Genomic DNA, 16,195 nt, shown 5'->3' on the forward strand with positions numbered 1-16,195 from the left:
TTGGCTAGGAAATGAATTAGAGTCGTGTTTGAGTTTTTATGTATAATTAATTTGAAGTGAAAAAAGTGAAACTAACTTTTGTTATTTTTGAAAACTTTTGAAAAAAATGAAAACAGAAATTTTCTGGAATTTTATGACCAAAACTTGTTTTCTTTGGAAAAAGTGAAAAAAAAAAATCATGGCTAAACACCCCATTATAGTCGTTTAGTTGATGAGATGAGGTTGGATATCTCAAAATTAAATTTAAAAATAAATTTATACATTCAATCAAATAAAGTACAAATTTAATTATGATTATTTCACATTATCTTATTAAACATGGTGTTATTTTATTCCATCTTTCAAATAAGATAAATTAGTTCAAGAATTATAATCTCAAAATTATAATTTTGGAATAATATAATCCGCAAAGTCGCAAACTAAACGACACTTAATTTAATGTTTAATTCCTTTTTCTTTTTGAAGGAATATGTAATGGGCAAATATTGCACATAATTTTGTTGTCTGCACGCATTGCTAGTGTTATCCATACGCTTCTCTAATTATTATTCTCTCTTTCTTTAATTTCTATTTTAATTTAGTGAAAAATGATTCATCTCATTCACTTTTTGGTTATAATTTGTTCACAAGTTTAAGTATTATATTAGAAAGAGAATTTTTTTTCCTATCGTGAATCAATGAAAAAATTATGTTATACAATATGATTCTCCTATTTTATTTCCAGAACCAGCTCATTAGAAAACTCATGATGGGAAACAGAATCTCATTAAAATATTGAAAAGTTTTCTAATATTTTTTTTGTATAAAAACACGACTATTTATATGTTTCTTATTGATTGATTCAATCAAAATATTTATACCGAATATATTTTGGAACATTCAATTTAAAAACAATAACTTTTAAATTGTGATAATACTACAGACATCCAATTACAACCATGCACTAACAAAATTCCTTTATGTTGTATCATTATCAATTATCATATTTCAATATATAAAAAGCTAGTTCAATCAAATTATTTATTTATTTATTTATGAATCTATCTATCTTTATGTGTATATTAAATAATACTTTATTTGTTGGGGTCCTTTGCTTACCCATTATTTCATGACGATCATGTGAATGAATAGCAAAGGTTTTAACTTATCAACCAAATGTTCCCTTTTCATTTTCAAGCAAAACATCATCGTCGAAAGATTTTTTGTTTCTTTCTTACGTTAGTTTGTGTCCTTTCTAGCACAAGAACTAGTGAAGCAAAATAGCCTAAAAGAAAAATAATAATACTAGCTTTTTAAGTGATCGAGAGAGGCGAGACTGAGATGATTCGAATATGTAATTAAAGAGAAGATGCACATATGTTTTAGTGAAGAAGTGTGAGAAATTGACTATATATAATGGGTATTATAAGGAGAGATATAGGTAGATCACAAAAGTCTTTGGGAGAAGTGATTAGATAAGACATAACTCGTCTGCATCTTACCGAAGACATGCATGACCTTAGATAGGAAGGTTTATAGAGGCCGAACACTAAGGTTGAAGGTTAATTAGTAGGTTGACCGTTGTCTAACTTTCTTTTGATCATTATTGTTATTATTACGCTATCACTATCTTGTTCTTCATTTTTATTGTCCCACATTTCCTTGTTGACTTTCCGATAGCGTATTGAGAATCATATGTCAAAATACACCAAGACTTGATTCCAGGTTTTGTCTTCTAGGGAATTATAAAGATAAGATGATTCTGATATTTACTTCTATGGAGCCGGATGTGAGCTTATCGCTCACTAATCTTACTCAAAAAGAGTCAATGAAAATAGACACATTAATAGCAACAGACACGGAGAAAGAAATCCTTGCTTTTATATAAACCACTAATTTAAAACTACTAAATAATTTTGAAAACTGGCTGAAATAAAAGATTAAACTGTTACTCCAACTAGTCAATTATCAAGCTCTAATTATCCAAAAAGTGCATGTGTGTTGAATTATTCTGTTATTTTTCTTCGGGATATACAAATCAATTCCCAATAAAGTTTTCCAACTCCATACTTTAAGTGTGAAGAACAATTCACTCCGGAATAGTTTGGCATGAGATATAAAGAATAATAATTTCAAAATAAAAAAATTATTTTATTTTCAATTTAATTGGGGGTATAAATTAGTTTCGAAACTATTTATTCCATTATATTGTGCTATAATGATGAAATAAGTTTTTCAATATTATCTAGTGAGATTACTGATCACATGATTAATTATCTCATTTGTGGGATAATGTATTAAAGAATAAAAAAGTCTCACATGAATAGTTAATGAGATAGGTGTGTATATAAGGCTTGAATAATATTTTTCTCTTTGAACTAGTTTTTGGGATATGAATTAGGTCCAATACCTTATTTTATATAATATCAGAGCATGACTCATCTCACCTAATATTGAACCCTCAAATTTATGAAATGAATATTTTCTTTTTAAGACTCGGATAATCTTTCTCTCTTTAAGCTAATTTTTGAGGATGTAAGTTAAATTCAAAATCTAATTTTACATAACTTTGTCCATCCTATTCCTCTTATCAAACAATATTATGTCCCTATTTTTAGTCCAATAAACCATATACTTCTCAATAAAAGATATATTCTCTAAATAATTTCATTACTAATTATGTATTATGATTTTAAGATAACTGTTTCTCGACCAAACGATTCCTTCGCAATCTAATTAATTAATTAATTAATTAATTATTTTAGTCACAACAAACATATGCAGCATTAAGTACCAATTATCCTGTCTGTTCCAGTTTTAGTTTTTTGTTTAATCCTGCACATGGACTTCATTTTCATATTCCAAATTTATAGGTGGACTCATTTAATTTTCCCTTTCCCCCAAATAAAGTACCATTCCATATTTAGCTTCTTATAGATTTTGATGGACCATAATTTTCCTTTAATCTTTAATTCCCCCCTTGATATATTGACACAAAATCTGAGATTTCACTCTAATAATAACAATTTATCTTGATTAATATTACGACAATAACACATTTGATGTAATTCTTCAGATAAAATATGAAAAAAAGTAGAATGTATTCATATTTTATATTTGTTTTTTTTGAATGATTTGTCTCAACTTTAACAAATATAAGGACCATATTTATTGAGGAGCATATTTAAAAGACTATTATAACGCCTATTCCAAATATAAATGACCTTTTTTGTTATTTTCTTTCCTTTGGTAGCCACTTATGTTTTTACTCGCTTCATTCTAAAAGACAATAAAATAAAACTTAGGGGTGTGTTTTATGGAGGAAAATATTTTTTGATCATTTTCATGTTTCATTGGTTAAATTTTTTGGGAATTTTTTTTTCTTAGAGAATCGGTTCCTTAAAAATAGGAAAACAACTTTTTTAATAGAAATAAAAAAAAATATATACCATAAATTATATTCACATTCATTTTGTCTTCCTAGCTACCCTCCAACAAATCTGACCTTCACCACTATCACCCCGTAGCTCCCATCCCCACCACCTTCATTTCCACCCCACATTCCATAATATTTATCTAAATTGTATATAAATATATTTTACTTACATATCAAACATAAAATTATAAAATATTTTTCCAAAAGAAACATAATCTATAGAAAATATTTTCATTCATACCGAACATACCCTAGATTAAAGTCAAATATGAAAATTATTTCAAACATAGTCAGCAAAAAAAAAAAAGAGTAGGAAAAGACCAACTTAATTAAGTAAAACATTAAAGTTTGAATTTGTAACTTTGTTAACACTAAAACAAAATGATATTTTGGAATTAAACTAAAATCAACCCCTCCTTATCCTAAAAAAATACTAATAATATAAACATATTTAAAGTGTTCATATTCAAATTTGTACAGTTTCCTTAGCACGTGATAGGCTCTCTATTTTTTCCCCTTCTGTACATAATATATGCTTTTTTATAGATCCGTGATTAAAAGGTTGAAAAGAAATTTTCCTGTGTAGGTTATTTCTTAAAATGCAGCAAAATGACAAAAAAAAATAATTAAAAATCATTATCAGTCCTTCCAGCAACCCCCCCCCCCCCCCCTCCCCCTCCTTATTTCTGAAATGAAATTTCAAAATAATATTTGCTTTTTGAAAATGACTTTTAATATATATAGCCGCTCTATCCTAATAATCAGAGTCGTTAGCTGAATATATATCGATTATTTCAGGTAGAGTAACTATTTTTGAAGCACCCTCGATTCAAATTTAGATATACAGAAAAAAAATAGTGAAGTAAATATGATAACTAATAAGAAAAAGAGTGCAATATATACAAGAAAACAATAAGAACATCCCCGGTGGCATAAGATCCTTCTCTGCTTGTCTAACTCAAGCCAGATAGCAGCAATCACTCGAAATAGTTATGGAACACATGCAAGTCCAAACACAATAATGCAGTAACTGAAACACAATAAACAAATGATAATACAAGAAAACTATACAAATATGCAGTAATTATGTATAAAAATATTCAGTAATTATGTATATAACCTTTTTATTGTTATTTTGATGGAGCGACATCGACTGTATAGTAATTTCTCCGTCTCAATTCATTCATGTGGCACAATTGATATTGAGAGTTAATAAAATATTGAATAAATTTAAAAAATACTTCTTACATATTTTAAATTATTTATTAGTGTGATTTATAATACTTTAATATAATTTTTAAATACATAAATTTTATTTAAGAAACTTACCGCTAATATATCAAAATTCACAAGTAAAATTTAAAAATTTAAAACTTAATTATATCACGTAAATTAAGGCGAAATGTATATAAATTAATCTATGATCAAGTTACGACATTTTATCAGTCAAAAAGTATTAAAAACATGTGCTGTCACCAAAATGGTGAAGTTCATTTGGCATACTATAACTTGAAAAATGTATAATTTAACTAAGCTGGTATATTTGTTACTCCCGTCCCAATTTACTATTGGGTGTGTTTGATACCGTAGAAAATATTTTTCGAAAAATGTTATCTAATTTTTGAAATAATGATTTTATTGAAGATCATTATAAAAAAAAAAGGCTTTTATAATAGCTATCATGATTATAAACTACGACTATTTTCATAATTTGTGTTTTATAAATATGTAATTGCATCATTAAATTAGTAAAACTTAACTAATCATCCAACAAATTGTGTGTTTAATTAAATTCTTCTGAAACACAAATGATGTGAGGGTCCATGCATGTTTCATTTACCCAAAAAAGCTTCATAAGCTATGTTGCCAACGTGTTGGAGTGACAACTACTCATGTCTTGGATTCGAGTTTCCTTAGATATAGAATTGTTTTTGTCAAACTCCTTTGTTGATACCGAATACCAGGTGAAAAACAAGAAAAAAAACCAAAATTTTGATGACATTTATTTTTCCTTTTAATTACTCTAATATTCTTTTCAAACTTTTGTTCCCCACAATTCCTAAATCTTTTCACTTTTTTACCACAGCAAAATTTGGTTGTAATCTAAAGCATATCTTGTCTTTCCTTTAAACAGTGTATTCCTTGTACTTATAAACACTGCAACCCCATTTCCCTTTCAATTCTTAAAGCATACCCCACTTTTACACAACCCCTCTTCCTCCTTTGCTTCAAGCTCTGAACAATTTGCTCAAAGTTCAGAGCTTTATAAGGTACAAACTTCATACTGGTATGCTGCTTCACTTACCCTTTTTGATTTCTTGTTTTTTCATCCATTTCCATACATATTTCAGTTGTTTCAGTACCACAAAGTGGAATCTTGAAAGGGGGGGAATGTGTGGTTTTTTTGACTAAAGGGTGTTTAAAGATACAATTTTTATTGTGTTTTCTTGTTTGCGCTGAAAAATGAGGGATTTCCCATCTTGTTTTGGTGAAAATGGGGTTCAAGTTGCTGATGCTTCTTGTTCAAGTGTTGTTGGTGTGAGTAAAACCCCACAGAATTTAGTAACCTGTGTCTATCAGTGTAAATTACTGGGGAAATCTTGTTTGATTACAGTTGTTTGGACTAAAAGTTTGATGGGTCAATGCCTTAGTGTTGAAATTGATGATATGTCTCATCAATGTCTTTGTAAAGTTGATGTAAAGCCTTCTCTTTTCTCTAAAAGAAAAGGGTCTAGGTCTTTAGAAGTTAATGCTTGTAAAATTGACATCCATTGGGACTTTTCTCTGGCAAAATTTGGATCTGGGCCAGAGCCTGTTGAAGGTTACTATTTAGCAGTAGTGTGTAAAGGCCAGATGGTTTTGGCTATTGGGGATCTGAGGAAAGAAGCATTTAAGAAGAGTAATGCAACTCCCTCTCTTTCAAATGCAATGTTTATTTCCAAGAGGGAACACATATTTGGAAAGAGGGTATTTGGTACTAAGGCTCAATTTTGTTATACTGGTCCAATTCATGATATTACAATTGAATGTGACTCTAGTGTCATTGATGATCCTTGCCTTTTGGTACGTATCGATTCGAAAACTGTAATGCAAGTGAAGCATTTGCGCTGGAAGTTTCGCGGTAACTATACTGTTTTAATTGATGGACTCCCTGTTGAAGTGTTTTGGGATGTTCATAATTGGTTGTTCAGTAGCAATTTTGGGAATGCAGTGTTCATGTTTCAAACTTGTTTGTCAGCTGAGAAGTTGTGGAATACACAAACCTTGTCTGATCTCTCTGTGATGCCTTGGCCTTATACAGAGAGTACTTTGAGCAATTCAAAATCACCTGGTTTGGGTTTTTCCTTGTTTTTGTATGTTTGGAAGAACGATTAGTCGAGTGTTCTTCTAGTATTTCCCAAAAAAGATTGATTTTTTAAGATCTTGTTTGTGAACTTGATTTGAGTTATTTCTAATGAATATACTTTTTTCTTGTTACTTCCTTTTTCATCTCTTCATGTGCTATGATTATTACTTGAATCTTACGTTTCGTTTTATTCCTTTAAAGAGTCAATTTCTTTTGATTACTGGTTGTTATCTACTATTATGAATAATAATTGTGTCCATAAAGTGGAACTTTCCTTTGAGTATATGCAAACATCATTAGAGACAATCAAACTCATCATAATGGTAGTGTCTAACATCATAGCTTTGGATTAGTAAAGGTTCCATTTTTGTATGGTAAAATGTGAAATGTATTAGTAAATCTTCAGACTTTGCATGTAATATGTAAAATGATTCCAAAAAAACTGGATAAAACACCGGTAAGCAAGTCCTGTGGAGCTCCAAACTTAAGGTTTGTGTTCTACATTGAATCATCCCCATGGAAGCTGAGAACGCTTGTGATAAACTACTTTGGGGCTGATTTTGAACTTCTTACTATAACTTGCTGTGAGATTAAGAACATGAAAACTGGGAACGTTGCATACTTTGGCACATTGAGTACTAGTTGGTCTGCTATTAGATCTACAGATGCAAGAAATGATATTTGCTTTTGTCGGCTAAGTGCAGAGATTTGAAGGTATATACTCCTTTGAGGTACCACTGAAATGGAATGCTATCCGTAAACATAGATTTCACTGAAGTACATGCTTGAGTTGAGTAGTTGCACACATTTCTTGAAGGCAATTGCTATGCAATCTTGTGTTGGCGAACATATTTCACCATTCATTTCTTCGTTTTGTGAATTTCAATTCATTGGTGATTTTCGGGTGCTGAGGGTCTTTCGGAAACAGCCTCTCTACCTCAACGAGGTAGTGGCAAGGTCTGCGTACACTCTACCCTCCCCAGACCCCACCTAGTGGGATTTCACTGGGTATGTTGTTGTTGTTGTTGTTGGTGATTTTCGGGTGGAGATCATTTGTCACCAGCCATTTGGTTTTGTCCTCTGGCAATAATAACATAATTGAAGGCCTTCAGCTGTTCTAAGACGTTTTCTTTCCATGTGTTACCTATATTCTGTGTGAGAAACTTAATGGTGAAGATCGAATCTTGAATCATTGATCATCTCTACTCCAAACATTCAGCCATGAAGTATATGTAATCTTATATGCTGTCTCATTAACTTCTCTGATATGCAATTTCTTACAATTTGAGTATCTGGTGGATATGTTGTCTCTCTAACTGGTTTTACTTGTTTAGGCCTTTTAAGGGTTTCTCATGGCCTCAGCAGTAAATTTTGTTTGGAATATTTGAGCAGCTGCAGTTGATTTTTTCATTTCCCCTTTCTATTGCTGGCTTTTAGGTTTCTTTTGCTGTCTTTTAAGGCTACCACCAACGTTGTCAAAGGCGTGATTAAGCCCTGAAACGAGGCTGTGCAGTTTAATGTCGATCAAGTTTCTAAGGCATACTTTTTGGTCGTTATCAAGTTTCTAAGGCATACTTTTTCGTCAAACAATTGATATTTCACTTTATTCAGTCTTGTTAAATCTCTTTGTTCATGCGTTCATGCCTATAATTACTAGTATTGCACTAAATCTATATATGTATTTTTTATCCCTTTGTGTCCATTTTCATCCCACATTTTATTTACACTATGTTTAAAGCCCCAATTTTAGGGATTTTTTGCGCTTTTTGTTTTTGATAACACTGCTCAGCACTCATCCAATAATATGTAATGACCTCAAAAATGTTTGTTTAGAAATTCCATAAAATTACCGTTTTATCCCTCCCGATAGTTGCCCCAAATTATTTCTAATCAGTCGGTGAAGTTGGTTTGAGAATTTTAAACTATTCATTTAACTATGGTTATTAATTTATGAGTAATCTTAAATAATTTATTTTAATTGTTTAATGGGACAAATTCATAATTTAATTATTTGCCTATATCACTTGACCCATGTAAAAATAATAATAATTAAAGGGAGAGGGTTAATATTATTTGGTCATACCTCCAACCGCTTGCAAGGCATAGCGCCGTCGACGAGAATTGGCGGAAAAGGACTGCAGGTGAAACTTAATTAAGTTCCAATTTAGTTTTATACATGTTGTGTATTGGGTGGGCATTCTTTAATAATATTGTATGGTATGTGTTACTTGGAGGATAGAGATTTTATAGATGGGTGTAGAAGCAAAATTGAATATTTCAATTTGCTGTTGTTAGTTGTTAACACCACGTGGGTCCTTAAGGATTTTGTTGACAAGTTAGTGGTGAAATAGTTGTCAGTTAGGAAAAATTTATCATTGGCAAAGTAAGACTTGCAAAATTGCTTTCTGTGTAGTTCCATTGTTAAGGTTATCGATTTTTAGGTTTATTTTTATAAATTGAGAAATATTTGTTTTCCAACCTAGGCTTTGTTCCATTATTAGTTGTATATTATTGGTGTAAAGGAATGAAAGTTGAAATTTAATGCAATTTTGTGTTTAAAAGTTTATGGGACAACTTGTAGTGGTGGAGGTTGATTTATAAGGTCACTAATTAAGGTAATGATGGCTTAATCATTGGGAAAAAAATGATGAATTGGTAGTAATTTTGGATTCCAATGTGCTGTTGGTGTTGAGTTCTTAGTAGTAAGGTTTTTCATTCTTTTCGTGCTCCAAGTTACAGATGACGAATTTGGTTTAGATTTTGTATTTCTTATAGTCATTACGTGGTGATTTAAGTTTTGGTAAATTGGTTTATGTAACTAAATAGTAGGTATATTGTACTACATGAAGACCATTGGATTTATGATATTGGAGAAATTGAAACTTAACGCTAGACTTGAAACTTGGGAAGTATGATAGTTGACATGTTAATTGGCATCAAGATTAAGAACTTAATTATAAATTTGGGTGAGTTTTTGGGTCTGGTAACATAGGTATTGTTAGTTCCAAAATCTTATTGTGGTTATTTATTTAAATAGATTGTAATGATTTGGAAGTCAACCGAAAGAGGAGGGCTCAAGTTCTGGAGTCATTGTTCAACTATTTGAGGCAAGTGGATTTCTAAACCCTTGTTAAGTGTATGGAATTCATGTATTTCCTTGTAATATGTGTTTAGGGTAATGAGACTTGATGATGGGTTGACTTGTCCACATTGATTAATTCTAATGATGAGAAAGGGATAATAAAAGGCAATGTGATCAATTGTTTGTGTGATGTGTTGAGAATTGTTTGAAAGGTTTGTTGAATCATTGTTGATGTTGTATCCTGATTGTGTTGTTGTGAATTGTGCAATGTTATGAAAATGGTCATCTCTTTATTATTTGTGTGAACATGTCATTTGCATTGTTCTGAGACATGGTTGTGACAAGTGTTATGTGCATTGAGAAATAATAAGAAAATAAAAAGGATGTACCATTTCGAGGGACGTATCGCGCGCCGCGATGGATACTATATTTCGAGGGACGTGTCGCGCGCCGCGACGGATACTATATTTCGAGGGACGTATCGCGCGCCGCGATGGATGCATAGACAGATATGTCCCCCATGGGTCCCGGACTGAGAGACAGCGGGTGTGTATCATTAGGTCAGACATGCATCACTATACTTGACATTGCATTGCACTTCTTTATTTTTGGTGAACTTGATCTTGTGTGTTGCTGATCTTGTGAGTGCCTTTCTATGGAACTTGTGACTGATGAATATTGAGCTTGTTGTTGAAGATATGCCATTGTTAGAATGTTGTTGTTGAGATATGTGCTTGTAAATTGTGAACTGTTAGGTTGGGCTGGTTTTATACAGATTGTAGTTGTGAAGGTTCGGTTGGGGTGTAAGGAGTACTTGTATTCTATCCCCTTAGCTCGTGTTTAGAGGTTTACTTGCTGAGTACCGTGTGGTTTGGTACTCACCCCTTGCTTCTACAAATTTTTGTAGGTTACGAGCCTGGATTTTTGTAGTACTTGTCATTCTCTTCTTTTCCAAGGCTTCTGGGAGATTTGTGAGGTAGTTGTTTGTCTTCTCAGCGATCCTTCTTACTCCTGTTTATGATCTTGTTCTACTCTAGAAACAATGTCATATGAGACTTGTATTTTTCTTTTGATTCAATTGTAATACTTTAGAGGTTTGTATACGTGACAACCAGATTTTGGGGATATATTTGAGTTTATTATTAAAAAAAATCCGCATTTTATTGTAATGGTTGAGTTTTAGGCTGACTTGTCTTGGTGGGTTAAGACGAGTGCCATCACGTCCATTTTTGGGTCGTGACATAATACCTGGAGGATGACTTTTCCTAAACTTTTAAAACTCTTTGCACCTCCACTTATAAAAAGTTGCACTTGTTTGTCTTGTCTCATTAGAAGTGCTGTGGCTCTAGACAGCTAACTTTACATGAAAGATTTCTGCATTTGCACTTGCAAAAAAGAAGAAAAAAGGTAGCTTACAGCATTTGATTCAGGAGCATGAGCACCCGGACAATAGGTAAAAACTTACCCGCACCTCATGCCAACGAAATGTGTCTGTAATTTCATATATAGAACATGCTTGACTCACAGAAAGAAGTATCTCAATTTACAAACATTGTATTTAAACTAACGACATAACATTAGATTTAAACAAAGACATGATCGCGATAGGTAACAAGCATCCAAACAACAGTCCACTCAGTGAAAACACTTCCATCACAGGATTAGATTACATAAAAGCCAACAAATAACTGATAGATGATTTTGAAACAGAGAATACATTAGAAATATGAAATTCTAAATCCCTTGAGACAAAGTTACAACAGTTGCTATAACTATTATTCTCAACACTCACAACCAAGATTATTCTCCGGCAAATATAAAACTAGACACATATTTACATGAAGTAGTTGGCACATTTTTCACTACTTACAACACACCTAATATGTCTCTTTTACTTTATTATCTATTCAGCAATCTCAATGCTGTATTTTCTTTACTGTTACCAAATCTAAAGTAGAGCCATACATTTTATGCAGAGCTTGAGCAGACCAGCCATGTCCATCATCAACAGTAGGCATCCTTACTTCCATGAAAGGCATAGGAGCACGCTGAGTCCCGCGCACCATTACACCAGCAAAGACTCTTAGGACATTGGAAGCATCAATGTCCATGCACACACTAATCTCTGGAATACCTTTTGGTGCTGGAGGTATTCCTCTGATCTTAAAATAGCCTAGGAGATGATTGTCTTCTGCTGCTTTCTCGTCACCTTCGTAAACAAGGATCAATGCTTCAGCTTGGTTATCATGGACAGTAGTGAAAATCAGTTCTTTCCTTACTGGTGTTGTGGTGTTCTGATGAATAACTGGTACGAAGTCACTTCCATCAGCTTGAATGCCAATGCTTAAAGGAGTTGCTTGGATGGTTAACAGGTCCAAATTCCCAAATGGATCACTAATTCCTGAAGCTACTGCTCCTTCCAGTGCTGCACCACGTACAGCTGCCTCCAGCGGGTTCATTCCTGAATAAAGCTCTTCTCTTTTGCATATACTCATTACAATGTTCCGAACCTTTGGAATGTAGGAACAGCCACCAACAATTATGACATCATGTACATCTTCCGCTTCTAGTTTAGCGGCTTGCAGGCAACGTTTTATCAGAGCCTCACATTTCTCGAAGACTTCTTTGTTCACCTCTTCAAACTCTGCCCTCGTGAGAACCTTAGATAATTTTGTTCCATTTCCCAAGTCGACATCAATCGGGACACTCATATTGAATGAGAGTAGGTGGATAGCATCTTGGGTGGCAACTCGAAGCAGTCCCATTCTCTTTATTTCTTCGATTCCATGGCTTGAGAATAGATCATCCATGTTTGGTAAGAGGTGATGCATCAGATTTTGAAGTAGGTCCTCACCTCCAACCGTGCTGCCAGCCAAGGCCTTGATCTGCGAAACACCACCTGCTGTAGCTGTTATAGCTACGTCACAATACCCAGCACCCATATTGAATATAAGAGCTATCTTTTCACTCCCGCTACCCATATTTTCATGTCCAGACTGCTGTTGCTGCTGAGCATATAACAGAGCAACTGCAGTTGGTTCAGGCATCAATCTTAGAACATGAAGCCCTGCCATGGCACAGGCTCGTTCGATTCGGGTCAACTGGAATCGGCTAAATGATACCGGAACTGTCAAAACCGCATTCCTCACTGGACGTTTCAGTTTAACTTCAGCCATAGCTCTTAGTTCAACTAGAAAGATGGCAAGAACTTCTTCAGGCGTAGTGGACCTCCACATATTGTTCACTAAGGCAGCAATAAATGGCCTGACACCGATATTTAAAGTTTCAACCAAAAATGGGAGGCTCTTGCTGGCATGAACCACCGGATCTGTATCGACTCTACCAATCAGACGTTTCATGTTGAAGATTGCAGCTCCAGACAACATGTCATATTCATGAGCCAGTTCATCACTAACACCACCAGCAGGAACCTCATCTTTGAAGGTGACATATGATCTCATCAATTTCCGATTTCTCGTGTTTCTGACAAGCTCCACCTGAGATCCATTCCAAACTGCCACACTGCATTGCGAAGTACCAATGTCGATCCCAATTGCTATCTCAGGGAAAGCCGATGAAGTTTTTTCCTCCCCGGTTGTTTCACTATCAGATACCACAGTATATGCTTGTTCAGCCATGAATACAGATTAAAGAACTCCTGCATTAACAATATATACACATTCACTGATTCAATCATTCGAAAAGCAATATCACATTTCATCCGTTCCATACGATAATCACATAGCATATATCATGTTAGTCAGAGAGACTCGTGAGACTATCTAGGGTCCACAGATAACTCACGGCTGAAGCTTAATGACCCTGCTTACTCTAGACTATGACTTTTAAGACGAGAAGAAAAAAAACATCTTGAATCATTAAATATAACAGCACAATAAGCTCTTGAGGTCTCAGTTTCAAATCCTAATAGAGGTAAAAATAACTAAGTGAATTTTTTTCACTACCTGTCGAAGCCTGGTGAACAGAGTTATCTGCATAAACTGCTTCATAATAACTGAGAGTTGTCCTTTCATATGACACAATTGCCTCTATTGTTCACAATTTCTCATGCTTGATTACCAACTTTTGACCTAATTTTGCCTTCTAACACAAAGGCATTTCCTACATAGTTTACTCTTCAATTACGAATTTCGAAAAATATGCACAAGTTAACTGGCTGATATACATTCAAGAACTGGATAACTTCATATCCAGAACCAGAATGCTTCATTACTTCTATTATGACATAATTATTTCATTATATAAACAGCAAAAATAACAGCTTGTAACAAAATTCCAACTTTAATACTCCCCATCCACGGATACACCATCTTTTTTTTTTTCTGCATTCTGTATTCCAACCACCATATATATAAGGCAAAATACATATATTGGACCCTAAACTTGGCTTCAAATTTTAACTTTGACCTCCAACTTTCATAGTGCACAAATATGCACTTTAACTTGTATAAAATAGAACAAATAGACACACATGTCCTACATGGCATCCTACATGTCATTTTTTGTCCTACGTGGTGTCCTACGTGTATTGTGCCATGTAGGACTCGTGTGTTTACTTGTTCTACTTTATACAAGTTAAAGTGCCTATTTGTGCACTATGAAAATTGGAGGTCAAAGTTAAAATTTGAAGCCAAGTTTAGGGTCCAATATATGTACTATGCCTATATATAAATGCTCTAACTTAATTTAAACTTTTTTTAGAAGATAAACTGATCAGTAAATAAGGCATAGGAAGCTAATCAAATACAGAATTGACAAGTAGCTTACCAGTGCCCACCAAAATCGAAGCAACCAATTTCATTTGTGATTAAATAGATGAAATAAAATAATCAACCCCACATGAAAAAAACTGAAACTTTGCATTTGGATGGACCAACATTGTTCAATTAAGCAACCAAACAAAGAAAACAACACATTCATATTGAAAAAAAAATAAATCTTTCTTGAGTAGTTTTAAGCAAAAGGGTGTTCATTAAACTCAAAGAAAGATCAAGAAAATGCAGAATGAATGAAATCAGAGTTTTACCTTACAACACAAACTAGAAGAACTCACTGTTAAAACAGAGAGAAGAAGAGAATGGAGATTTATTTAGAGTAAGCAAGAATGTTGGTGTTGAGAAGGTGAAGAGTAAAGTGGAGAAAAATGAGAAAATTATAGAGAAGTTGTGAGTGAATGAGAACTGAGAGAGAGAGCTAGAAAGTTCTATTTAGAAGAAACCGAATGAAATGCCCAATGTTCTAGACCTTCTCGAGAGACAGAGAAGGATCGTGAAGGCGGTAGTATTCCGGGTCGGGTTTTAATAACCCGTAGTTAAATGGTATGTAGATTTGGGCCAGGAAGGAAAGAAAGTGGGCCAAGGCTGTGAAGTTTATTGGGTTTGTAGCCAATATTATAGGGAAAATTACAAGAATAGTTTTGAAATTGGGGAATTTACGCATATAGCCATTCAAAATAACTTAATTAGGCTCTATAGATATAGTTTGCTAATTACGATTAGTAGCTACATGTTTGGGGGGGGGGAGAGAGGCGAGCGAGAATGAGAGAGGCGAGCGACATTGGGAGAGGGAGGAGAGAGGCGAGCGAGAGAGAGCAATAATTTGTATAATTCGCAACACGATTGTATAATTCGTGTGTATTTATATAATTGAGTAATACAAATTTCAGAATTATATAAATGTGATAAAACTCGAAATAACGAATTTATACAAACACAAAATTTTTGAACTTTAAACAGTTATACAAATTATTTTATGCAAAATCCAAAAACTACACGTTTATACAAACTTTAAAAAGTTATACAAAAAAATTGAATGTATCTGGTGATAAAACTGAAAAACCAAAGGAAATCACTGTCATAGACATATACAACCATTGTATACAAATATAAATCAAATGAAGAATTGTTAGTTGCGAATTATACAAACGTGACGAATTATACAAATTCAAACCCAGCCCACGTAATTAACGCTTAATGTTAGTCGTAAATTGTAATTATAGCGAACTATAGTTATGATGACTAATTAAGTAGTGTAAATTTGCTTAATCGCGTAATTTTCCCTAAATTGGGTAGTATTAAATTTTGGAAAAATTACTTAAATACACACCTTTATTTTTCATAATTTCCATTATTCCCTACCATTTTAAAATATCTCCAAAATCCCTCTTTTTCCTCCCAAACCCCACTGTTCCGGATACATAAAGTTTCAACACTCAAAACACACGTTTCTCTTCCTAATTTCACTTCCTTAATCTCTCCATATTTCACTCCCTCAATCTCTTCCTATTTTCACTTCCTCAATCTTTACTTCCTTCATTTTTTAATTTTCAGAT

General features: G+C 33.3%; 2 protein-coding genes across 2 annotated transcripts; one reads left to right on the forward strand and one right to left on the reverse strand.

Moving 5' to 3' along the window:
- Nucleotides 1–5,558: 5,558 nt before the first annotated feature.
- LOC125839666 (uncharacterized) lies at nucleotides 5,559–6,892 on the forward strand. Its single transcript, XM_049518660.1, has one exon. The coding sequence runs from the start codon at nucleotides 5,879–5,881 to the stop codon at nucleotides 6,788–6,790; it is 912 nt and encodes a 303-aa protein (XP_049374617.1). The 5' UTR covers nucleotides 5,559–5,878; the 3' UTR covers nucleotides 6,791–6,892.
- A 4,679-nt stretch (nucleotides 6,893–11,571) lies between these two features.
- On the reverse strand, nucleotides 11,572–13,528 carry LOC125839662 (heat shock 70 kDa protein 8). Its single transcript, XM_049518657.1, has one exon. The coding sequence runs from the start codon at nucleotides 13,479–13,481 to the stop codon at nucleotides 11,760–11,762; it is 1,722 nt and encodes a 573-aa protein (XP_049374614.1). The 5' UTR covers nucleotides 13,482–13,528; the 3' UTR covers nucleotides 11,572–11,759.
- Between the last annotated feature and the right edge of the window lie 2,667 nt (nucleotides 13,529–16,195).

The sequence above is a fragment of the Solanum verrucosum genome, unplaced genomic scaffold (genome assembly GCF_900185275.1).
Source record: "Solanum verrucosum unplaced genomic scaffold, falcon-dt-bn FXZP01000306.1, whole genome shotgun sequence".
In the NCBI taxonomy this organism is placed as follows: domain Eukaryota; kingdom Viridiplantae; phylum Streptophyta; class Magnoliopsida; order Solanales; family Solanaceae; genus Solanum; species Solanum verrucosum.